Here is a 24,325-nt window from a genome sequence, read left to right as displayed (position 1 = left end):
AAGCTTAGTCTTGTCCATCGCCCCCTGGCGTAAAATCACCACAATGCTCCTTTAATATTGGTACAGAGTAGTGCGTATGCGCCATTGTAGGATGCTTTATTACTGATACATAACTATGTTGATATAGTTTTAGAGTTAGAAATTGAATTGTAGTAGCCTATATCTACACTATTCTGATATTCCAAATATATTGCTGCAGAAACATGTGTCAGTGAATAGCCACTGAGTCAGGAAAAATAAAGTCCTTTCTCGGTCAATCCTCAAACTCTGAACTGGAGCGCTGAAATGTTGGAGCGGCCCCACACACCACACCAGCCCATCTGATGGTCCTCCGTTTGTCTCAGCCGGGTTTATAGGACTTGATTTCGCGGCGAAATGCCCCCCAAAGAGCCACAGCTGACTGGAATACAAGCACTGACTGCAACTAAATGAGATTCTAGGTAAAGCAACTGTTTTTTTGCATGCCTAAAACAGTGTGCACCCTTCATTTGTTTACTTGTAGTGCCATGTTACAGTTTTAATGCCAACTTTAATGTGTGTACTACAGCTTGGACAAGTCATTAGGTTCATGTTAATCAAACATTTACATTTAGAGATGCTCTTTAATGTACAAAAACTCAGTTACTTTAGATATGATTTAAAGGTTGCAGCATGTTTAGTAGAATTATTTGCACAATTTACTCTGGTTTTAAATACATTTACCTATTTTGTCTCTAACATTGCAGGCATTTTTATAAAGCACCTTGTCAGTATCAGAAACTGTTTTGTTTGAGCGAATCATGGTATTGTCATAAACTTTACAGCTCCCTGTTTGGGCTGTGGTTAGGATGCATGATAGTGTCATGTACTACAGGTAAATATAATGATACTGGTTGTGTGCTTTGCATCCACTGTAAGTTTTTGCATTTTATTGCTTTGTCTTGTAAACTACTTTCTGCTAAGATGGAAATGTTGCTGAGGGGAAACCTGAAGAGAGGAGTGGGGCTCTGCATTCTGCTAATGGCTCTGGTACACGGGGCCACTGGCCAGAGAAGAAAGACAGGGCGCAAGAACAACTACAGGCTGCATAACGATGGAGGAAATGGTAATTCTTTAAATGAGACATGATGGTGGGGAAGGTCTGTGTCACTGTATCCTGGGGCAGGTGGAACCGATTCCAGGTAGGAGGACCAGACTTGACCAATTGACATCCACAGCTTCAATCACCATGTGCCACATTTATATGTCTGGGTGGGATTTTGTTAGGATTATTTAGTTAGGAAACATGCAGATAATTTACAGAGTTCCACAGCATATCTACAAAACATATTCATATTTTATCAATTATTATATGTCTGCTAGCATAATAGTCAGTATCTCAAGTCTCAAGTCCTTGGTGGTAAAATCCCACTTCAGGTCTAAAACTAAAGTTCTCATTAAGCTTTTTATCCCAGTGATTGAACCCACAAAACCAAAGGTCACACCATTGTGGCGTGCCATGGCTCAGGAGATATGGAGGCTTGTTCCTCATTATCTCCGTAGGCAAGACCCTGAACCCCAAATTGCTCTTTATGTTCAGGTCAGCACCTTGCATTGTAGCTTCCACTTCTTAAAGCACCAGATTAAAACACCATATGAATACAATCAATTACCATTTGTCAGCTAACATTTTATGTGCATCGTTCTCACTCTTGGGCACTGACACGTTACATTATCCGATTTATAGCTGTGTTTTCAAATTTTCAGCATCCATTCCCCCTATAGGCTCAGGCCAGATTACCAGGTACACATTGTGATTGATGTTGAAAAGATAGCCAGTGAATACATCAGACTGAGGGCAGCCCAGCCCTAAAGAACTGAACTGTTACCCTAACCCTTTTAGAGTCTGACTGTCCTGTGCTGGTTTACATAAAAATTGAAATAATTTTGCACCAGCCTTCAGTTAAAACTCTCTGGTAAAATAACACATATTTCATTTTCTGGCATTACATTTCTTGAATTTAAAGCCCCTATGTGTGTGTGTGTGTGTGTGTGTGTGTGTGTTTGTGTTTGTGTTTGTGTGTGTGTGTGTGTGTGTGTGTGTGTGCGTGTGTGTGTAAAAAACACTGTGACAGACAATAATGCATGCTAGGGCTGCAATTAATTTAAGGGTATATTAAACTCTTCATATTTTTTATTTATTTTTTTAATTAAAATGAATGAATTAATTACTTAGTATATAAAATGTTTTTCTAAAAGTCTAAGGTGACTTCTTTATTTTGCTTGTTTTGGCTGAGCAATAGTCCAAAACTGAAATATATTCAATATAACCAACAACATAGTAGCTTTCGGTTAGGTAACAAATCAATGAATGGTGCAATCATTTCAACACTACTGCAGGCATATACCAGTATGTGAACATCACCCTCTTGCAAGTCTTTTAGGACTTATCTACAAAAAGGACTATGCAGCTGCAACCAGATTCTCTTATCTTCCTCTAGTGAATCTCTGCAATCTCCTTAGGTTTTGTTGGTTTCCTTCTCCAATAGGTCTGACTTGTTCGCTGGAGGTGGCGTTCATCCTGGACAGCTCGGAGAGTGCAAAAATGTTCCTGTTTGAGAAGCAGAAGGCTTTTGTGTTGAGCTTCAGCACCCGTCTCTCTAAGCTGCAGGTAGCCGGCTGGACATTGAAGATACGAATGGCTGCACTTCAGTACAGCAGCTCTGTGTTCATTGAGCACCGATTCTCAGCCTGGAAAGACCTGGATTCATTTCACAGTCAAGTCAGCACCATGAACCACATCGGTCATGGCACCTACACCACCTACGCCATCACCAATGCCTCCCTGCTGCTGGTGCAGGAGACGCCGGCGGACAGCGTCAGGGTTGCAGTGTTGATGACTGACGGCGTTGACCATCCCCGTAACCCTGATGTGATTGCAGCTGCAGCAGAGGCCAAAGGTCATGGCACAAAGTTCTTCACTGTTGGTTTATCAGACATCGGCCAGCAGAGACAGAATGACGCCAAGCTCCGGGCCATCGCCAGCACACCTGCTCAGCAGTTTGTCCAAAGTCTTCTTGATCCGGAGCTGGAGGAGAAGCTGCTCAAAGAGATGGTAAGTGTTGACTTCAAGTGCGATGACCTCAGTTAAGATGGCACATGTATTAGTACAAGAAACAACAATTCAATTCAGTTTATTTAACAAGGGGACCGTGCAAATTAATAAAGCGCTTGATTTCGCATAGGTTAAAAATGCCAGAATTAGCCAAAAGGCATTTTTTCATCTGTAGTCCATGGCCCAAAAGAGGAGGCATAAATTGATTTAAGGGATTAAAAATAAAAAACATATATATTTAAGTTTAAAGAGGGGCTTAAAATATATATATATTTACACATGAATCTAAGTTTTTATATAGTTTTGCCCCATTTTGGTTGGTTTGACACATGGTTGAGAAGCACTAATGATCCACTTTACACCCAGCAGCCTATCCCAGAGACAAAGGCATGCAGAGGGGTTTATATTCCCATCTATTTCTGCACTTTGTCCTCAAAGTGGGTTCCCATCTCAGTGACACAGTTGTGTTTGCATGACGGGGCTTTCCCAACTGCTTTGCATTTTCCACACCCACAGAAATGTCAGATATCTGCAGTAGGTCAGGACCTGTCCGAGAGAGTGGCATGGCTTGTTCTGCTTTCCAGAAAAGTGTGATATTCATTCAGAGTCATAGCTTGCAACAGTGTTAAATTGAATGAATTGATCTTTTCTCTGAGGGAATGAACTGTCACTGACATTTTTTGTGTCATGTTTTTCATACAGGGTGCAGTTGCATTTGAAGGGGTAAGTCTTCCAATGCAACCCAGCATTTTACTTCTATGATTAATTTCGGTGGTCGTAATGACTTAGTATTTTTGTCTCTCTGTTAGTGTCCACAGGCCCAAGTGTGTTTGTGTGAAAGAGGAGAGAGGGGCCCTCAAGGAAGTCCGGTGAGTTCTGCATAGAAACTGTATTCTTTACCAAAAATACCAGATACTCATTCTGTATTTTGTCATGACAAACAAAGGATCATCTCGTCTTTTAGCATCTAACCACGACCTCACTTTTACTAATCCAGGGTAGAAAAGGGGACCCAGGCTTCAGTGGTCAACCTGGTCAAAAAGGAAGCAGGGTAAGTCATCACACTATTTAAGTGTCTGATTGTATGCAGCTTATTGTATGTTGTTCTTTTTTACAAGGGGGAGTCTGGCTTGAATGGTCGACCTGGAAGTGATGGTGCAGAGGTAAAAGATAAACAATTTCTTACAACCAAGAAATATACTTCTTTTCAATGAAATGCAGATTTCAAAACTTTCCCCTACTACTCTTCACAGGGCCATCCCGGTTATAAGGGTAACAAGGTGGGTGACATTTAGCTTTAACAACATGCTTATCGGTTCATTTACTGTCCTCAGAAAATAAGAGTCTAATCTTGCGTTTGGTCGTTTAGGGAGAGAGAGGAGAATGTGGCGCTCCGGGGGAAAAGGGTGACACTGTATGAACAATATTAACTATATTGTTTTAATCAATACCAACAACTTTGCCTCTTGTAATGAATTGTGTCATTTTGCAGGGACGTGAGGGACCTCCAGGCCAGCGAGGCACGAAAGGAGAACAGGTAGAGCACAACTAAGAATTAACAACAATACTTAATCTTGGTTTGATCATTTTAAACCCTACAAATACAAAATTTGCCGGTTAATTACATATATGGAAAAAATCATATTCTTGACTTTTTACGTCCAATATATATAACATTTGTTATCTGCTACCTGCGTATTAAAAAAAGTATATTTCCTCAGGCCTGTTATTTCATGAAGGAGTGATAGAAAGAATGAAAACAAAATAATAAAATATGTCAGGCATGGCGCCCTGGTAGCTCACACGGTTGAGTATGCACCCCACATACTAAGACTCAGTCCTAACCGCAGCCGCCCGGGTTCGATTAAGACCAGCACGGCCCTTTGCTGCATGTCATCCCCCTCTCTGTCTCCCACTTTCCTGTCTTAAGCTGTCCTATCCAAAAACAAAACCATCACTTTGACACCGTTGTTAGCTAAAAAACAACAACTGTTGGTCCGTTTGGTGATCCTCTGACCTGTCATGTAGCTCCAACATGAGGTTCACATTTGACATTTTGAGTGCAATGTCTCAACAAGTGTTGAAACCTTTGTATAACCTTAAGTTTGCATGTAGCACCATTGTCAGGTTAACAAATTTGAATTTGCCCAATACTTTGGTTTATGACAAAAAACCCTGCACAACTACATGACATTCATCGCCTTACAGTAGCTGTAATTTGTGTTTGGTGCTAGTTATCATGCTTTAAACTCAGATAGTTAACATAGTAAACCTTATACTTAAACATCAGGGTGTAGCAGTGTCATTGTGAGTATGTTAGCATGCTGATGTCAGCATTTAGACTTTTGTCTTGTTAAAACAAAAATCAAGTTGTAATTTTTTTTCATAGTTCTTATTGACCTATTATTAGATTTATGAAATCACTGAAATGCAGTCCACACCAGCTTTCCAACTAAGAAGCAATTTTGTAATTTTTTTAAACCTTTTTGTCACACATCCTTTACGCTCCTGAACATACAGTTTACTGCCTGCTGTTCATATTGATACAAAGACATCAGACAGTCCGTTCTGTCTCCAATTTGAAAAATGGAAGTGGAATTTGCCTCTTATTCACCTCTGCACTAATGGAATGTGAATATTGGATTATGGGTAATCCTGATACTAATGTGACTATCCAAAGCAGTGAATCCAGGCTTGCAGGATATTATTCTTTTGCAGGAACAGACTTTGTGTGGTGGGATTAGTGCTTGGACCTGGCCGCCCAGCACCACTCTTCCTTTTCTGTGCTACTGGCACAGTGTCAGTATAACCTAATTTTGTAAGCTTGGTTTGAGAATTAAAGGACATGAAAGCTGTGAATGTTGATTTTAGTGATTTAAGAGTTGGTGGGTTGGTTTTGACCTGATGCTTGGCCATACAACATGGGGGCTGCATTTTAACTTCATACATGATGAAAGATATGTTGCAAAATGAACACAACCATAGGTAAAACAATATATACAAAAATCAAACTTAAATCTTGCATCAAAGGATTACATGTGGTTTGAAATTTGTTTTGCAGGGTGTGATAGGACCACCAGGAGACATGGGACCTGAGGGCCCAGCGGGAACTAAAGTAAGTCTACCCGAGACCTAGAGATGCATTGAAATTTTTCTTCTGTCTTTTCTGTACTAGAAGTTTCCAGAAAGAGTTTGATTGGCGGGCTTAAGGTTTTAGACACTCATGCACACGTTTAATACCACAACATATGGGGGTATGAAAAATATGTTTTCATTTAAAGTTCTCATTTACATCTTTGTAACCTCAGTCTCATTTGAAGAAAGCAATAGAGAGACTGATCTATGGGTAATGTTGGGAAATAATCGTATTTGGAAGATGAAGTCATATCTCAAAGGGATCAGGTATTCTCAAATTTACCCCCATACATTTTCACGTCCTTACAACATCCAGACTTTTTCTCAGTATATAATTTTCTGAAAATATGAGAATTTCTTGATTTCTTTACTCTCTGATTTACGTTACCTAACGCAGCGGTCGCTCATAATACTGCTTTGTACTGATCAATGTTTTTTTTTCTCATCCTCCTCTGTCAGAATCTTTTTTGATAGATATATTTTGAATATTTAGTTAAAATGTATTCACTTTCTTGACAACAGTAAGCCGCTGGTACCACTCTCACGTCTGTGCGTTAAGTATGGAGCCGTAGAGCCAGGAGGGCATTAGCTCAGCTTAGCATAAAGACTGGAGGTAGGGGGAAACAGTCAGCTTGGCTCTGCCCAAAGTTGAAAAAAAACACATAGCAACACCTCTGATACTCCCTTTACCAATATGTTATTCTTTGTTTGTTTAATATGTACACAAACAGAAATATAAGAATCACAATTTGTGGTTTTTTGGGGGGGGGAGGGGGGGGGGGGTTACATGCTGGAACTAGTTCTTGATGGTTTATCTATCTGCCTGGCACTTCTGTGCAGCATCTCCACTGGTTGCCCGGCTGTTCACCAGGAAATAGTTGGAGCATGCGACTCCTCACAAGCCTGTTTGCATAGATAATGTAGAACTATTCCTTTAAGGTTTAAAGAACAGTTAGTTTTTAAGAAACTCAATAGTTTTAACTAATATATATAATAATAATAAAATATTTAATTTGAAATGTCTTAAGCATCCCGATGATGTAAAAGTATGAGTCTTTAGCCACCTGAAGAATTTAATTATTTACAATCCTTTAGTAACTTGTGATTATTCTTACTCAGAATAGTGGAATTGTTCATTGCTTCCCAAACAACATTTGGAGCAAAGTAAAAATGACCTTTAAAATGTGTGTGCCCGGGGCCAATGAGATGCTGATGGCTCCATCTCCACAGAGCTGTCCCCCAGCTTTTTAACAAAGATGTCTTTATACAGATGAAATGTAAAGTGATTTATAGCACCTCCAGAAAATGTCAAGACATTAATCAAGTGCAAGTTTTACAGAAGTAACAAAGGACTGCTCTTTATTTCCTAAATGCCACAAAGGTTTAAACAAGACTACATGCCATTTGGCTTCAATGTATAATGTGTATTTGTATAGTATTTTCCACCAGATATCACTAAGATACTAATGGAAATGACAGAAACCTAATTCATTTGTTTCACAGTATTGAAAGTGCCCATATTATTAAAAAACATATTTTTTGGGGGGATTTCGGGTGTTATTTTGCGTCTCACGCATGCAAACTTGGAAAAAACCCATCCATGCCGTTTTGAGCGAGATACGGTTTCTGAATGTGTCCTGCCTTCAGTCTCTGGGTGAGCTTTTCAAAATCTCTACGGCTTTCTAAGCAACTAGCCAAGACGTGTTGGCCAACCGTAGCATGCTAGCGCTAGCCACAAAGGATTCTGTTAAAAGGATGGAAGAATGAAGAGGTGCCGTTAATCCAGGAGTGGGTTTATGAGATGGCTAGGGTGGCAACGTTTGAAAATAATAGTCATATAAACGATTTGCCAGATTGGATGTCTATACTAGAAAATCGGGAAAGTACAGGATAGGAGCTTTCTGGATGGCTCCTAAGAAGCTCTGCGCTGGGAAAAGACATGTATGATGGGCTTATGGTGTTTTATACATAAGTTCACATGGTTTATTGTCTATTTTATTACTATTTTATTGAATAGTCTTGAATATTGTAGTTACTATTTGGATCTTTTCTTGATTTTTGTCTGGGTGGGTGGTGATGACGGGGGGATGATATATTTATGTTGCGAATTGTATGTTTTTTGTTAAAGAAATAAAAATAGTTTATCACAAAAATGGAGTGGTAGTTGCTCGGTATGTGGGGAGTTGGGTTGGGAACCGGAGGGTCGCTGGTACATGTCCTCATGTGGATCATATTACGTAGGTGGACTAGTATCTGGAGAGATGCCAGTTCACCTCCTGGGCACTGCCAAGGTGCTCTTGAGCAAGGCACTGAACGCCCCTTAGGGAAGTCGCAGCCCACTGACTCTGACATCCTCATTTGTACATGTACAGGTCCTGAGCGTGTGTGTGTATTTCAGGCCTGTGTGTAGAGCGTTCTAACAAAGTGTAAATTGTAATTTCCCGACTAAGAATCAATAACAAGTCTAAATTATTATTTTAACTAAAAAAGAGAAGATGACCAGATGCACGTGGTAAATATTTCTTATTTCATTTCCCACCTATTTGCAGTGTGTAAGTGCCATCACATAACCACTGAACTTGTTTACTTGCAACAGGGAGACAGAGGGCCCACCGGTGCTTCTGGACCACCGGGGGACATTGGTATCGGATTCCCGGGAGCCAAGGTAACTCTTTTATATCAACATTACCTTAAAAACATCCTCTACTGTCACATAATCTTTCACAAATCTTATCAAATTGAAATGAATACAGACAAATACTATGTACATACTGTTCTGGTGTACACTGCTATAGTGGATGGTGTCATATTACTCTTATACTATTCTTTGCTGTTGTTACAAATCACACCAAAATGACTTTTTGTTAGACTGTACTACTGTGTGTTTACTGCTGGCCTTATCTTTTCTTATCACCCCTCTACTTGGAGTTAAAGAACATTTAAAAACATCTCCAGCAGCTGGGGAGATGGTTTGATTAAAAACTTCTTTACTAAAGTAGTTTTCTCTGATAGTGAGAAATTGACAAACCCTTAGTAAGTGCCAGAGTAAGATTACATTTCATCACTCTTTAATTAATTACTGAAACAAGTGTTAAAAGTTGTTGAGTGGTGCTGTTTGATGCTTACAGGGAGAAAAAGGCATTCAGGGAAGAGCAGGTCCGACAGGTCCTGTTGGAATAGGAGAACCAGGACTACCAGTGAGTATAAAACAATGGTTTCATATTAAATCAATGCATCAAGGTCTTGTGCACAGTTACACGGTTTGAGTGGGCAAGTGACACTGACAAAACTGTCCTGGGAAAAACAGTAAATGTAAATCGACCAGTGGTGGAAGTACTCTGTTTTACTTAAATAAAAGTAGCAATACCACTTGGTAAAAAACCCTCAAAAAGTAATGTATTAAAATTGTAAATAAAAAAACGGTATGATCAGCAAAATGTACTTAAAGTATTAAAAGTACAAGTATTTATCAGGCAGAGTAGCTCCTTTAATAATGTTATGTTGATATTATTACTGATGCATTGACACATAAGCAGTATTTTGACATTACAGCTGATTAGAGTGGAGCACACACTGTTGGGATAGTTTAATCTATAACAGTGTATAGCACTTTATAAAGTCTGCAAAGTAAATTTAACTAGATAATTCTAGTGGAGTGAAAATAATAATATTCCCCTCTAAAAGGTAGTGGAGTAGAAGTTTAAAGTTGGCTAAAATGAATGTACTTAGTTACATTCCAACACTGAAAGGTCTTTTTGGGGGGAAGAGTTGAAAATGAAAGAAGTGAATAACACCTTATGCTGAAGAGTAGACAGTGAGCATCCAGAGAAGAGGTACAGTAAATCACATGTGCAAGATAGTTTTTCCATCTGGTTTCTTATTACGCATCATGTGCTATAAGGGTGGCCAAGTTGTTAAACATGTGCATGTTCAGTGCACTTTACTCCATCCTGGGATGGGATGTGGATTTTTAAACCACTGCTGCCCCCTGGAGGACACAGCATGCAAAATTGCTCAAGAGTGCAACTTCATTCTGTCCTATTTATATCAAACCACATGCATGTCTTATGTTGGCTTTTACTGAAGCCTTCACATATGTACACTTTTTATTATTAAAAGTTGTTTGTTTGTTTCAGGGTGGCCCAGGACCAGCTGGGGCACAAGGAAACCCCGGACCACCGAGAGAGGGGCTTCCAGGGCCAAAGGTAAATCAAGTTTAAAAACCCTGTGTTGGCTGAAGGATAATGTGCCGTACATTATAAAGTATCTATTGATCTTGTACTTGTCATACTTATCAGCTGCCTCAATTTAAAGAAAAAACTGTCTTTGTCTTTGAGAGTTATTCTTTTTTTTCTAAACATATTCTTCATACTGTAAACAATTGGACATTCAATTTATTTTGTTTTAGAAACTTTACACCTCTTTACACTTTAAAACATACATTTTTACTGAAGATTTCTATTTTATAGTTATGATTCTTGACTTCCGCAGACACTTTTTTTCTCCTACACTACATGTGGGGTGCAATTGCTTTTAAATTACTTTTTTTTCAATGTTTTTATGGTATTTCTTATTGTATCATTGTTTGTAATTTGTGTTGTTGTTTATGTGTATTCCTATTAAGTTATATGTATTTTTATTAAGGCCTTTTTAGGGATAAGAACTGCCAACTAGCTCAGGCTATAAATGCTGTGGTATGTGTTATCGGCCCATGCTATGTCCCTATTAAAATAAATGTAAAAGAAATATTTCGGTGAAGAAGAAGGGTTGAAGTAGACAGAGTAGCAGTCTGGATATTGACGGTGATAATGACCACCAAGGCCCAGATGCATCTGATGTTGTTCACTGCAGGTGCAAAGTAGACTGATTCATTACGATTCACGATAACAAGCACAAAATGGTTCACTGATTGCTACAAAACATTGTGTATTTACTCAGGCATTTGCATTATTCACCTTCACAAAACATTTGAAACATGTTGTACATGCGTGAAGCTTTTCCATGACGATGTCTGCAGTTTGTCACACTTTCCACCTTTTGTGTTAGGGTGATCGAGGATTCCAGGGTCCCAGGGGCAATCCTGGACTCACTGGTGTTGGGATCAAAGGTGACCAGGTAAATAGAATTTAAATATAGGTTTTATTGATAATGTTACATTTACTTTGCTTTGAGTACTTACCCAAGTCTCATATACTCTGACGCGGAGCTGGCTCTTTGATTACTGTATTAATCTTTTCTCAGGGAAGTCATGGGCCGCCTGGGTTTCCAGGTCCAGTCGGTGCTCCTGGTTTAGGAATTCAAGGAGAAAAGGTAGGAGCTGCTTTAATGTATGCCAGTGGTGGAATGTAACTTAGTATGTTTAATTAAGTAACATCCTTAAGTACACAGTTGATATAATTACTTGAGTGTTTCCATTTTATTGCATTTTATGCAAATTTTTACCTTTATTTCACTACACTTCAGAGGCAAATGTTATTTTTACATAACTACTATTTGTCTCACAGCTTTAGTTGCTTTTCAACACTATTTCATCCCCTTCTTGTGCAGTGAACGCCACGGACCTCCAGATGTGTTGATTTAGATTTTTTTTCTGATAAACTGTAGGACAAAGTCTTCCTTTATGTGTTGGGAAAATTCTCCTGCTTCTTAAGCTAACTAAAGTCAAAAAATCTGAAAACAGGACTGTTTGGCTGACACCATGAAAAGTTGACTTCTTAGAGATACGTGGATCTCACAGGTCAGCGACGCTACAAACATATGACGATCATTTAGAATATAGTGCATTTAAATAATCACAAAAAGAAAATGCAACATCAATACAACAACACTCTGTATCCATGACGTTCCACTTACGGGATTGCTCCGGTGCTGCCGGAAATTCTGCCGGATGTCACTCTTTACGACCGGAAGTACGTCAATTTCGGGTTTCTTGTATGTGTGTGTGGATTTCTGAGGACTATGGTTACCTAGTCCTTAGATCCCTGCAGGGCAAATCCAGACAGCTACCTAGATTATCTGTCCAATCTGAGTTTTCTGTTGCACAACTAAAACAAGTTTTGAACATTCCACCAAAACAAGTTCATTCCAGAGGCTATTTTGCAGCGGCACCGTCATTGTGTCCGGTGACGGCCATGCCGATTGGGATTGGTTTAAAGAAATACCAATAAACCAGAGCACGTTTTTCTCCCATGCCGGAATGCTGTGTGGACTAGCCAGAACCTCCTTTGCAGCACTGTGGAGGAAGGTCTGGCAAAGCAAGACTAAAAACAGTACTAATAACCCACAAACATAATATGTGATATTAAAACACTGAAAGGAAACATTTTACTGCACATGGAGTTCTTTTATGTTTGATACTTTACTGTAAGCACATTTTACTGATAATACTTTTACTTAAGTAAACGTAAGGTAACTCATAGTGGAGTATTTTCACAGTATGGTATTACTATTAATTTGACTTTCTGCCAGACAGATCAGCGTGCCACGTGGTCCCATTACTTTATTAGTTTTAAGCGAGATCTTCTGTCTTGCAGGGTGATCAAGGCCCAGTTGGACCTGTAGGCCCCAGAGGAGCTCAAGGTATTGGAATAACAGGAACAAAGGTAGGACTTTAAAACCGTGTTTGTCTCAGAAACAGAAACTCAGATGCTGATGTGATTGACTGTCAGCTGATGTTCCGTCTGATTGGATCTAAATTGGTTTTGCATATTTTATCACACCAATGCAGCTGTCTTGTCAATCAAACGCCAGGGAGTCTGAATCAGTCTCCTTGAGACAAAGAGGATGCTATTGTGCTATTGGTGTATGGTTTATATGAGACATTCATGTCACATTCTGTTCTGATTCATGTTTAATTTCTGTGTACTAACCCAAAAAGTAAAGGTATTATACCAAAAATAAAATGTTATTGGGAATTAGAACTTTTCCATGCAAGCATTTACATCCTAAACTCTATTTCTGTTTAGAGTATGTATATATCAGTGTGTATATATTGTTTGGTTGTTTTGTATGTGTAAGCGCATTGTGATCAACGATGTTCCACAGTAAAGTTCCTTGTATGTGTCCTCATACTTGGCAAATAAAGCTGATTCTGATAAAATAACTAAAAAAAATTGCAAATTTCAAGAAACAAATTTTTCATTTCACTTTGATTCCCAATTTCTTGCTAATATTTAATTATGACCTGATTAGCCTTTGCACTAGTATTTAACAGGTGGTTTCATTTGGTGGTGGTTTAAAAAACAACAACATTATTTTTCGGATTTAGTATCATGTTTGCTGGAAGTTCCCCTGTTTAGTTTCCAAGTCGAGCTCCAGACAGTAGAGACACAGTTTGAATATCCCACTGAATGTGTGATTGTCGTTTTCAGGGGAACCAGGGCCTCCCAGGTGGACCTGGCCCGACAGGGGAGAGAGGTGTTGGACAGCCGGGACCTAAAGTAAGTCCTCTGAACACTCACCACTCTGACTTATGCTGGGAAAATACACAGGCCATTTGGGAAAAAACACGTTGTTACCAAGAGCGAGACCAGAAGATCGATACCACTTTCATGTCTGAGAGTAGTATTGATTTTCTCGTCTAACTTTTCGAAAGCAAGCGACTAAGCGGTTCATCCCAAAATGTCAAATGTCATGATAAAATATTGCCAGCTAAGGACATTGTAGGTCACACACTTTAGCTCTATCGCAGCTCTCTAAAATATAAAGTAGCAGAAACGATCAACAAGTCATTCAGTTGATCAGTCTGCGCCCCGCCGATAATCCTGCACGTTACTCCCCTCTCTCAGGGTGACCCGGGGTCCGAGGGGTTACCAGGTATACCCGGTGAGCCAGGAGAGGATGGAGCCCCAGGACAAAAGGTAACATTAGAACCTAGACGTGTTTTCTCTATTTTACATACAGTTTGTGTGTGTGTATGCGTCTTACCAGTCTTCTGCTTTACTGACTGTTTTCAAATGACGGCAGGGTGACGTTGGGTTACCGGGGCCCAGGGGAGCCGACGGTGCTCCTGGTAAGGGCACACCTGGAGGAAAGGTAACAGACTTTTTTCAGAGTTTTATACAGTATATAAAGACTATGTATAAATGTAATGTACTATTTGAGTTTCCACATACAATGATCCATATTGACGATTATTTAGAGGAATGTCAATAGCAGTTTTGTGTTATTTTGGCAGGGAGACAGAGGGGACAGGGGGACCAGGGGACAGCCAGGTGCAGTCGGTCCTGTAGGGCCAATGGGCTCAAAGGTAGGTAAACACAGTAAAGAAGCATTTTATGTGAAACTCATAACAAAACAGTTTTACACTAGCCAGTACTACAGAACATTATTTTCCAAGGCTGTAAAAATGCAACGGTACTTCCTTAGATTTCTCTTTTCTTTGTTTTCTAGTGTTTGTAAGTTTGTTATTTTGCTTTTAAATTTAGTGTCAATAAAGATTCACATAAAAAATGTTAAAAAAAAAAACCTAGCTGTAAATGAAATTATACCTACTTCGAACTATATTTTAAAAAATACACCAACATATATTAAATCAGGGGTGGGATTTGCGTTAAAATGCCATTGTGTCATTGAAAGATTTGAAGGAATTTCTTTATGTATATCACAGATATAATGTACCTACTAACTAAGCTTTACACACACCAAGCCCTAATAAACACAAACTGTAGACTAAACAGGGCATAATGAGTTATTTCACACGTTTAAAGTATTATAATTTGAAACCTAAAATTGTTGTTACAATGAAACTGCAGATGTCTGAGTCCCACCTTGTTCCCTTTGTCTGGCGTTAACCTGACGAGTGTTTTCTTTTTCAGGGGGAACCCGGAATTACAGGACCACCAGGTGCACCTGGACCACCAGGCAGGGGTCTAGCTGGTGCCAAGGTAAGCCCGTGTGGTGCAAACAAACCGCATATGTAAACTGTCAACAACATCAATTGATCTTATATTGTTTTTTGTCAGGGAGAACCGGGCCAACCGGGTCCAGCTGGAGCTGTGGGAGAGCAGGGGACAGGTTTACCTGGACCAAAGGTGAGTTCATGTTCAGGTTAGTCTATATCCATGATGTTGTACTTCCGGGATTGCTCCTTTTCCGCCGGAAATTCCGCCGGATTTCACTGTTCTCTGCTTGATGTCCGGTAACTTCCGCCTTGTTTGTTTTGGGATTTTATATTCCTATGTTAAACTTGAACTGCTCCTCAGATCTCTGCCGGGTAAATCCAGACAGCTAGCTAGGCTATCTGTCCAATCTAACTTTTGTTATTACAACTAAAACAACTTTTAAACATATACGTTCCACCAAAACAATTTCCTTCCCGAGGCTATTTTGCAGCAGCACCGGGGTCCGTCCAGAGCTTTGCACCGCCCAAGACTACTGTCATCGGCTTAAAGAAAGGCCAGTAAATGCCAGACCGTCCTCCGCAGCGCTGTGGAGGAAGGTCTGCCAAAGCAAGACGAGGTTCAGGTTTATTATTCACCGATCCATGAAAACTACTCAGAGGTGGAAGAAGTATTCAAATCTTTTACTTGAGTAAAACTACTTATACCCCACAGTAAAAATACTGTTCTAGTAAAAGTCCTGCATTAAAAATGTTAATAAAGTAGAGTATGTAAGTATCATCAGAAAAAAAAGTAGTACACAAAAATCCTCACATTTTAGAAACTATAAACCATCCAAACAGTTGTGTTTAATTGTCTAATCATCTTAGCTGGACTTGTAGGCCTGTATGTTGTGTGGTAGTTTAACTTATAAAAAACATTTTATTTTATAAATTACGTGTTTTGTGTGCACAAAGCTGTCAGATGAATGTAGTGGAGTAAAAAGTACAATATTTCTCTCTGAAATGTAGCGGAGTACAGTTAGACAGTTTCAAGAAAAGAAAAGACAAGTAAAGTACTCAAAGTAGCTCAAATGTGTACATAAGTACAGTCCTTGAGTAGATGTACTTAGTTACATTTCATCACTGAAAGTACTGATATAAAAGTGGCATGTTTTGGTTTGTAGGGGGACAGAGGGTCTGCAGGGCCAGCTGGGACACCTGGACTTAAAGGAGACGGTTACCCGGGCCCTACAGTGAGTATCAACCTCCATCAGCGCCCCCCTTATCACTCTAAGCCCGCACCCTGTCATTGTTCTCACATCGTGTCTTACTCAGGGACCTCCGGGGCCTCCCGGTCTAAAAGGAGAGACTGGATCAGACGGCGCCGGTTTACCTGGATCTAAGGTAAAGGTTTACCTTGGGAAAAACATAAAACACGGACAGTGTCTTCAATGAAATGGCAAAAATGTTTATTTCTGTTATAGAAGTTACTTTCACTTCTCAGGTGATTGTATTAACAGTCTGTGAATATTTAGATCTTTTTCATGGGCTTTGACCATAGTGTCAGGTATAGGGTTGGGTATTGTTTGGATTTTTACAATATATAATAAGTAAAACTTTGTCACCTAACACACAACTACAATAATTTAACAATAAATAGCAGTTACACTATTAACAAGTAACAACAAAATAAGTGTTGAGTTGGTATGCTAACCAAAGCCCAGAGGGAAAATATGGCATTTTAAAAGTAGCCTACATTTACGGTAGGTAGCTAACGGTAGACTACAGAGAAAGTGTGATATTTTTACATCCGTTTCCGAGCGACAGAGGGAAAATATTTCAGTCGACACATTAAGTGGAGCTGAAATGAGGAACCAAAATTTGTGTTGTTTTTGGGTCCAATTCCTACCGGTTGCTTGTTTAGTACCTAACCCTTGTCAGGAGATAACATTAGGACATAAGAAGATGATTCATAGAAAAAAACATGCATTTTCTTGGGGCACAAAGAATCACTGTTGTATAATATGACAATGGATAAAATGAAAATCCAATTTTTCAAAGGTTTTTCTTGCTGTGTTGACTATTTGTTTCTTTCCATCCTTGTGTTTATAACCAAGATGTTTAATAAACTATCTATCTATCTATCTATCTATCTATCTATCTATCTATCTATATATATATATATATATATATATATATATATATATATATATATATATTTTCTTAAATAATTTACATTACATGTTTCCTGTTCAGGGAGACAGAGGCTTGCCTGGACCTCCTGGACCCGTTGGGCCACCAGGAATTGGTGTAATTGGTCCCAAGGTAATGTGGATTTTTTAGCTAAACTATAAATATATTTCCCTTTGAATTTATGTTTGTATTCAGAAAGACAAACCGTTTTATTTCCCTGCAGGGCTTAGTTGGCCAAATGGGACCACGTGGTGCACAGGGCTTACCTGGAGAAGGCATCCAAGGACAAAAGGTAAGATTGCCAGCTGTCAGTTACAGACTCAAAATGTTTGATCAGTTGAGAGCTGTAGCTTTTTTCAAATGTCAATAAACTGTACAATAAACTGGCCCTTGGTGTGATTCAGATTTTCAAGTCCTTAGTGAAATTGAGTTTGACTTCCCTGTTAAATTCCCTGTTTATATTTTTAGCATTTGACATAATAAAGTTGAAAAATGTATATGGCTAAGACTTGTGTTTTGTATAGAATGCTAACAAAATAGTTAGTATATCTCTGTTAAAATGACTTTAGTCCCCTGTTTAGGAGTAAAAATCCATTTAGCTTAGAGAGAGAAACTTTCCATTAGCTCCTTCTTGTTGATTAAGTTCTCCTGGACGTGAACTGTGCTCTGTGTTTACAGGGGGAGACTGGATTTCAGGGGATCCCTGGCCCCAGAGGTCCTCCTGGACAAGGGCTGCAGGGAGACAAGGTAATGATATAATATCAGCACCTGCATATTGAACATAGTCAACATTAAATATGGAATGACAGAAAACCTAGCAAATATGAAAAACTGCATGAAAATTACAACCAAATATTTAAATGAATTTGTGGCTTCGAACAAAAGCAAAAGATAACTTCATCACTTGTAAAATAAGTAAGTTGCATGCAACATGCTCTTATATTAATCTTTTATTCATTAAAGGTTTCCAATGGCAGCTGTACATACAGTATATGTGCATTTTTACAGGGAGTCCGTTGGAGGGGGCTGTGGGATAGGATCCCTCTTTTATCTTCTATCTCAGCTGTACTGTGTGATTCTTTAAAACGACGGTTTTTCTTTCCTCCTGCAGGGGGATCGAGGCTTCAGAGGGGAAAAGGGTAATAAGGGGGTCAGAGGAGAACATGGAGAGGCCGGAGCCACCGGACCTTTGGTACTGGACTTTGTTTTTTGAGGGATTTCAATTCAAATGTCTTCAAATCTCTCAATATGTGAACAACTAATACCTTTTCTATTCTATTTCTATTTTACATCCCAGGGTAGAGTGGGAGAAAAGGGAGAACCTGGACTTACAGTAAGTGAAATGCATCAATCATTACAGTGAGAATCATGCAATACCGTCAACTATATTGGACATTTGTGTGTTTTTCATTATTTTGGTCCTGTACATTCGTCTGCACATTGGGTTAAAGTGTTGTCCTTTAATTTTTATAAGGCTTAAATTTGAGGCTGTTCATGTCCACATCGGATGAACAGGGGAGGATTTGAAGTCCTTTAACAGCCATGTTTATGGGAATAGTCTTTATTCTGAATATTCTAGTCCAACCTTCAGGTTTAAGGGTGTTTGTTACCAGACAGTAGGATGGCTGGACTCAGCCTATGAGATAAGGTGTGGAGCAGTCCTTCACATTGAAAGCAGCCAGTTGAGGTGGTTCAGGCTTTCAGGGGGCCTACTTTTGGGTCTCCTAACTGGTAGGAGACCCCACAGTAGACCCAGAACACACTGGAGAGATTGTATATCTCATCTGTCCTGGGAACACCTTGTGATCTCCCAGGTGGAGAGGGATAATGATACTGGGGTGAGGGACGACTGTTCCACCTTGCTTAGCCTGATTCCACCAAGACCCGTCCCTGGATAAGCTTAAAAAAATGGATGGATAAATGGATGTTCCCATCCAGTTTGGTTGGAAAGAGGCCTTGGCCTAGTCCTAGACTGTTCCAACTAATATGGATATAAACGCCTTCAAATTAAAGCTAAAAGCTAGAACGTTACCTTCGTAACTTTCAGTGATTTATTTCTTTACAGTAACAAAGTCACAGTTTGTTGTAAAAGTCTGTCTGTCTTTCACAGAGGGAAGAAATCATCAAAATAGTGAGATCTATATGCAGTAAGTAATCAGAAACTCTCACTTAGAATATATGTCAATCTCTTAACGTCTATAACCTGGATCTGTCTCTCTGTTGCATAGGTTGTGGAGTGACCTGCCGACAAACCCCCTTGGAGCTGGTTTTTGTAATCGACAGCTCCGAGAGCATCGGTCCCGACAACTTCAACGTGATCAAAGACTTTGTAAGCGCCCTGATCGACCGAGCCTCGGTCAGCCGGGACACCACGCGGGTGGGTGTGGTCCTCTACAGCCACATCAACATGGTAGTGGTCAGCCTCAGACAGGAGGCTACTCGTGATGAGATCAAGTCTGCGGTGCGCTCCATGACCTACCTGGGTGAGGGGACGTTCACGGGCAGCGCCATCCAACAGGCCAACCAGGTTTTTAAGGCGGCGCGGGCAGGTGTGAGGAAGGTCGTCATCCTCATCACGGACGGGCAGGCCGATAAAAGAGACGCGGTCAGTCTGGAGAGCGCCATTGCAGAGGCTCATGGGATTGACATTGAGATGTTTGTGATCGGGGTGGTGAATGAGAGCGACCCTCAGTATAAGGAGTTCCAGAAGGAGCTTAATCTCATCGCCTCGGACCCTGACAGCGACCACATGTACCTGATCGATGAATTCAAAACACTTCCAGGTGAGCATACAATGAAGGAGTACAAGGAGTTTGCCCTGGTATTTTGGTGCATAACAATAAACAGTAAGAGAAAATCAACAACAATAATAAAGTACTGCAAAGGTCACAAATAATTAATAAAATAGAAATTGAGACAGTGAAAATTAAAAAAAAAGAAAAAGTAATTTAAAGAGATGTTGACCCATTATGTTGTACCATATTAAAGGCTTGAATTAACAATCAAAACACATTTCTTACTCATCACTGGTAGGACTTTCAAGCTGTGCAGGTTTGGGTTTTATTTGCCCAGATTTTAAGATTTTAATCTGTGACATTTCTCTGTCTGCCCCTAAACACAATGAGGGCTAAAATTTTGTGTAAAAAAATAGAATTTAACATCCCTTTACAGGAATGGTGTCACTGTTTCTCTGGATAATCTAACGAGTAGGGACTATTTCTTTGGCCGAAAGTAGTTTCAATGACAGAAATGTGTGTTTTGTGGCTTTATTTGTCGCACTGTTGCTTGCTCTGTAGGAAACTACTGGAACTGTTGGGTCCTTGTGGATTCTGGAGTGTGGTCTAGACCTACTCTATCTGTAAAGTGTCTTGAGATAACTCTTGTTGTAATTTGATACTATAAATAAAATTGAATTGAATTGAATCAGCGTTATGGTTACACTAGAAAAACAGAGCTTAAACTGTGCAGAAGAGTATATAACTGTATACTTACGGTTTTGGTCTTCTGGTCTTGCAGCTCTGGAGAAAAAACTGCTGAGTCGTATCTGTGAGGATGGGGAAAAACGTTTGTTCAGCTCAGTCCCGAGTTCCAGGCTGCCTCCAGGAATCACCGAGGTCTCCAGTAACGTTCGAGAACCTCCGTACAGGACAGATACCGACACTCCCACTTTCACAGGAGACTTCAGGAAAGTACAGATGGTGGTGAGAAAAACAATTATCATCATTCGACCTAAGTTTAACAATTTAGGCTGTATTTATGTTTCTCCGGCAATATCTATAAGTTAAATCATCCAAAAAACCTTCAATTTTTTGCCGGTTGGTTCATCACTTTGGTCCAGACTAAACTATTTCAATAAGTATTGGTTGGATTGGAACAAAAATTGGTACAGACATCCATTGTTCCCAGAGGATACTTCTTAATGACTCTGGTGATCTACTGACTTTCCTCTGGTGGCAGCGTGAGGGTAAAATTAGCTGTTTTGAGTTAAATGTCTCCATCCAACTATCAAATGGATTTAAATTTAGTTTAGATATGTATGTCCCCCTTAGGATGTAACGTAATCCATCAGGTACATAATCCTTTAACTTTTCATCTAGCACATCCTCAGGTCAAAAAGTTAAATTATTGCCCAAAAACAATAAAAAAAAAAAAAGTTGTCCAATACATATAGTAAATTTGTCCAATACATATAGTATATAGCTTACATATAGTTTATGATTTACTACTTGGAAATACATTCTTATGCAAATTATTCTGTCAATCAATTAATAATTTCAGCTGTAGTTGCACAAACTGCTGTAGGGTTTAAGTTATAACAAAGCATCATATTGTATTCTTTTTATGTTTGTGTGCAAAAATCTTGATTAGTAAACTACCGAAAGCGATCAAATAATTGTAGTGAAATAAAAAGTGCAATATTGCCTTTTGAAATGTGCAAATGGATTATGGTAGTAAGACATGACGTTTGTATTACCTTACCTGGACAAATAAAGGTTGAGTAGATTCTCCCTGCTTTGTTCCAGCCCGGCACTCCAGCGTCACGACCCGACAGAGAACCCGCCGCTCCACAGAGACCCAAGACAGACGACAGAAGCGGAACAACAGAGACTCAGAGATTTCCACATTTTGACAGGGAACCCTTCAGACCTGTCACAGAGTTCCTTCCACAGTTTGACATGAAAGACCCCGACAGCCATGTGGTGATGACGGGAGCCATCGGACCGGCGGGTCCCACTCTAAAGACCCCGACTGAAGAAAAGACACAACCGCCGACTCCTCTATTGCCAAATTCGGACACCTCATCAGGTAACTGCCAAAGAGATTGTAGGATAAAGTAATGATTGGTTTAAATGGTCAGTTAAGGGAAAAGAAACAGGCACTGAATGTTTTCTAACATTGTTTTTTACATTTTAAGTCTTCTGCATGCATAAAATGATATACATTAAAATATGCTGACATTTTATCTAAAGCATGGTTAACAAACATAAATCAGTCCAAATTAAAGGAATACTTTGACATTTTGGAGAAAACACCTAAAGTATTTGCTTTCTTATAAAAAAAGCAAGATGAGCATAGTTAGATATCGCTATACATATCCTGGCTGTAGCTTAATATACACCACAGCCAGTTCTGTCTAAGGGTATGATTCTCTCTTCGGGTGCGAGAGGTCCCGGGTTCAGCTCCCGGACGAGCCCCCAAAAACTGTTAAGACCCAAAGTAGTCTAGGGTTGGAGGACGCAAACAGCCTCAATTAATAAACTCGGGACAGAAAGCAAAATTTAAATAAGGCAAATTTATTGGTTGAGAGGGGTTGAATTGTGATCTGCTGACTTTTCCTCTAGCGCCACCATGAGTTGACATTTGTGGTTTTGAGTGATATGAACTACTGGATAAAGGCCATGTAATTTCACCATGTAATTATTGTAATACTTATCCATGCAAAACTAATGATACTCCGGTTGGCCTCTGCCATACTTTGTTTTTAGCGCCAATTATCAGAGGTTAGCATGCTTGCACGCTAAACTCAGACAATGAACATTCAATGTTAGAATTAGCATCATTAGCATACTGGTGTTAGCATTTAGTTTAAAACAGCACTGTGCTTAAGTACAGCCTCACAGAACCACTTGCATGGTTGTAGAATCTTAATCTTTGCCACTTGTTTTTGTTTTCTATTTCTCCAGAGGAGCTCTGCAGCCTCGTGCTGGATCCAGGACCATGCAGGGACTACGTAGTGAAGTGGTATTACGACGCCACAGCTAATTCTTGTGCTCAGTTCTGGTACGGAGGCTGTCGAGGAAACAGCAACCAGTTCGAGACTGAGAAGAGCTGCAGAGAAACCTGCTTCAAGGTCTAACATGCAGACGTACCGATGGTCCCAGGTAAAACATTCTGCTGTGACTTGACATGTTACTTTGCCATGAGGTTCAGAGCCTGAGTATTTTACTTGTAGCTACTTCAACATGGATAGGGGAAACAAACAGAGAAGGTTATAAAAGAGGCATCATTAACCAATTTAGCAGAAAGGGGATTTCAAGATTGAAAATTGTTCAGTAGGCAAAGTACTCGTTTTTTCGTGGCCAGAGGGATTTGTGTATCAATTCTGTGAACCAAGCTATGCTAATGCAAATAACATGATGCCTGTGATTTGTTACTTACACACTGTGGAACAGTTTTGTTAAAAATGAAACAAACTTTGTACCCACTAACCTTTTTATTCAGAAAACGTAACCCTTTTGTATATATTACAATGATGTATTTCCTTTTTTACTTAATGTCTAAATTTGTTAATGTTTGTTTTATAATACTGTGAATTGTCATTGAAGGAGAAACCAAAGCAAATAAACATATAGTTTCAACTATTGCAGCTATAATTTTCTGTCAGTCGTTTTAGCCCAAAGCTAAATGAATGCCAGATAAACTAATGCAGGATGCCCACATGCACAGAGTATTTCACACAAAAGAAAATAAGTGCTGGTTGTATTTGACCATGCCCATACACGATTTAATAGATTCTGCACATCAAAAATAACTGGTATTATAGCTACATTTGCAACAGCAAATTAATCCTCATAATTTCTTGTGATGATTGATCCATCCTCGCTACACAAATGCCTTATAAAAGAAAAGAACAAAAAGCCAGTAAGAGGCACATGTTCTGTTGTTCAAGTTAAGAGGAAATCACGACGCATAAGACGCACAACAGGATGATGACTCACTGAGAAACCCTTTCTTCACCTCAAAGTTTCAAGTTGGACATGATTACATGTAATTAGCGAGGAGAGGCTGCTGCTCTCTGAACAATGCATCTTCAGCTTGAGGCATAAAAAGCCCATTTAGTGTCTATTTGCTGCAAGGCTCCTTCTTGTTGACTTCAGGGTTACGTCTTGAGAAAAAAGCACAAATGAATGGTCGTGCTGGGCGAGCGTGGTGGGTGATATTTTCCATCAGTGCTGTTAAGGTTACCTGTCTGTACAAGATAATGAAATTGTAACAGCCAGTGAAAGCAATAGGAAAACAGAAATTTTATTATTGTTTTTGTGATCAAATTTTGCACACACACACACACACACACACACACACACACACACACACACACACAC

The 24,325-nt window shown here is 39.5% G+C and overlaps 1 protein-coding gene across 1 annotated transcript; it reads left to right on the top strand.

The window, feature by feature from the left end:
* Positions 1-59: 59 nt before the first annotated feature.
* On the top strand, positions 60-23,408 carry col28a1b (collagen, type XXVIII, alpha 1b). Its single transcript, XM_034874820.1, has 35 exons — positions 60-440; positions 942-1,084; positions 2,508-3,073; positions 3,776-3,796; positions 3,883-3,942; positions 4,071-4,124; positions 4,192-4,236; positions 4,327-4,353; positions 4,443-4,487; positions 4,566-4,610; positions 6,135-6,188; positions 8,805-8,873; positions 9,337-9,405; positions 10,345-10,413; positions 11,255-11,323; positions 11,450-11,518; positions 12,742-12,810; positions 13,579-13,647; positions 13,996-14,067; positions 14,174-14,242; positions 14,385-14,456; positions 15,025-15,093; positions 15,172-15,240; positions 16,214-16,282; positions 16,365-16,433; positions 17,286-17,354; positions 17,446-17,514; positions 17,901-17,969; positions 18,334-18,414; positions 18,520-18,555; positions 19,333-19,369; positions 19,451-20,005; positions 20,739-20,923; positions 21,746-22,028; positions 22,907-23,408. Exons 2-35 carry the CDS (start codon positions 943-945, stop codon positions 23,077-23,079), a joined length of 3,588 nt encoding a protein of 1,195 aa, XP_034730711.1. The 5' UTR covers positions 60-440; position 942; the 3' UTR covers positions 23,080-23,408.
* The last annotated feature ends 917 nt before the right edge of the window (positions 23,409-24,325 follow it).

Source organism: Etheostoma cragini, chromosome 6, assembly GCF_013103735.1.
Source record: "Etheostoma cragini isolate CJK2018 chromosome 6, CSU_Ecrag_1.0, whole genome shotgun sequence".
NCBI classification, from domain to species: Eukaryota; Metazoa; Chordata; class Actinopteri; order Perciformes; family Percidae; genus Etheostoma; species Etheostoma cragini.
This window is presented reverse-complemented; position numbering and strand designations above follow the sequence as displayed.

Excerpts from the sequence above, each read along its gene's own strand:
- col28a1b (XM_034874820.1), top strand. The coding sequence starts at position 943 with ATGGAAATGTTGCTGAGGGGAAACCTGAAGAGAGGAGTGGGGCTCTGC. Across the intron at positions 3,074-3,775 it reads AGAAGCTGCTCAAAGAGATG|GGTGCAGTTGCATTTGAAGG; the intron begins GTAAGTGTTGAC and ends TTTTTCATACAG. Across the intron at positions 4,354-4,442 it reads CCGGTTATAAGGGTAACAAG|GGAGAGAGAGGAGAATGTGG; the intron begins GTGGGTGACATT and ends TTGGTCGTTTAG.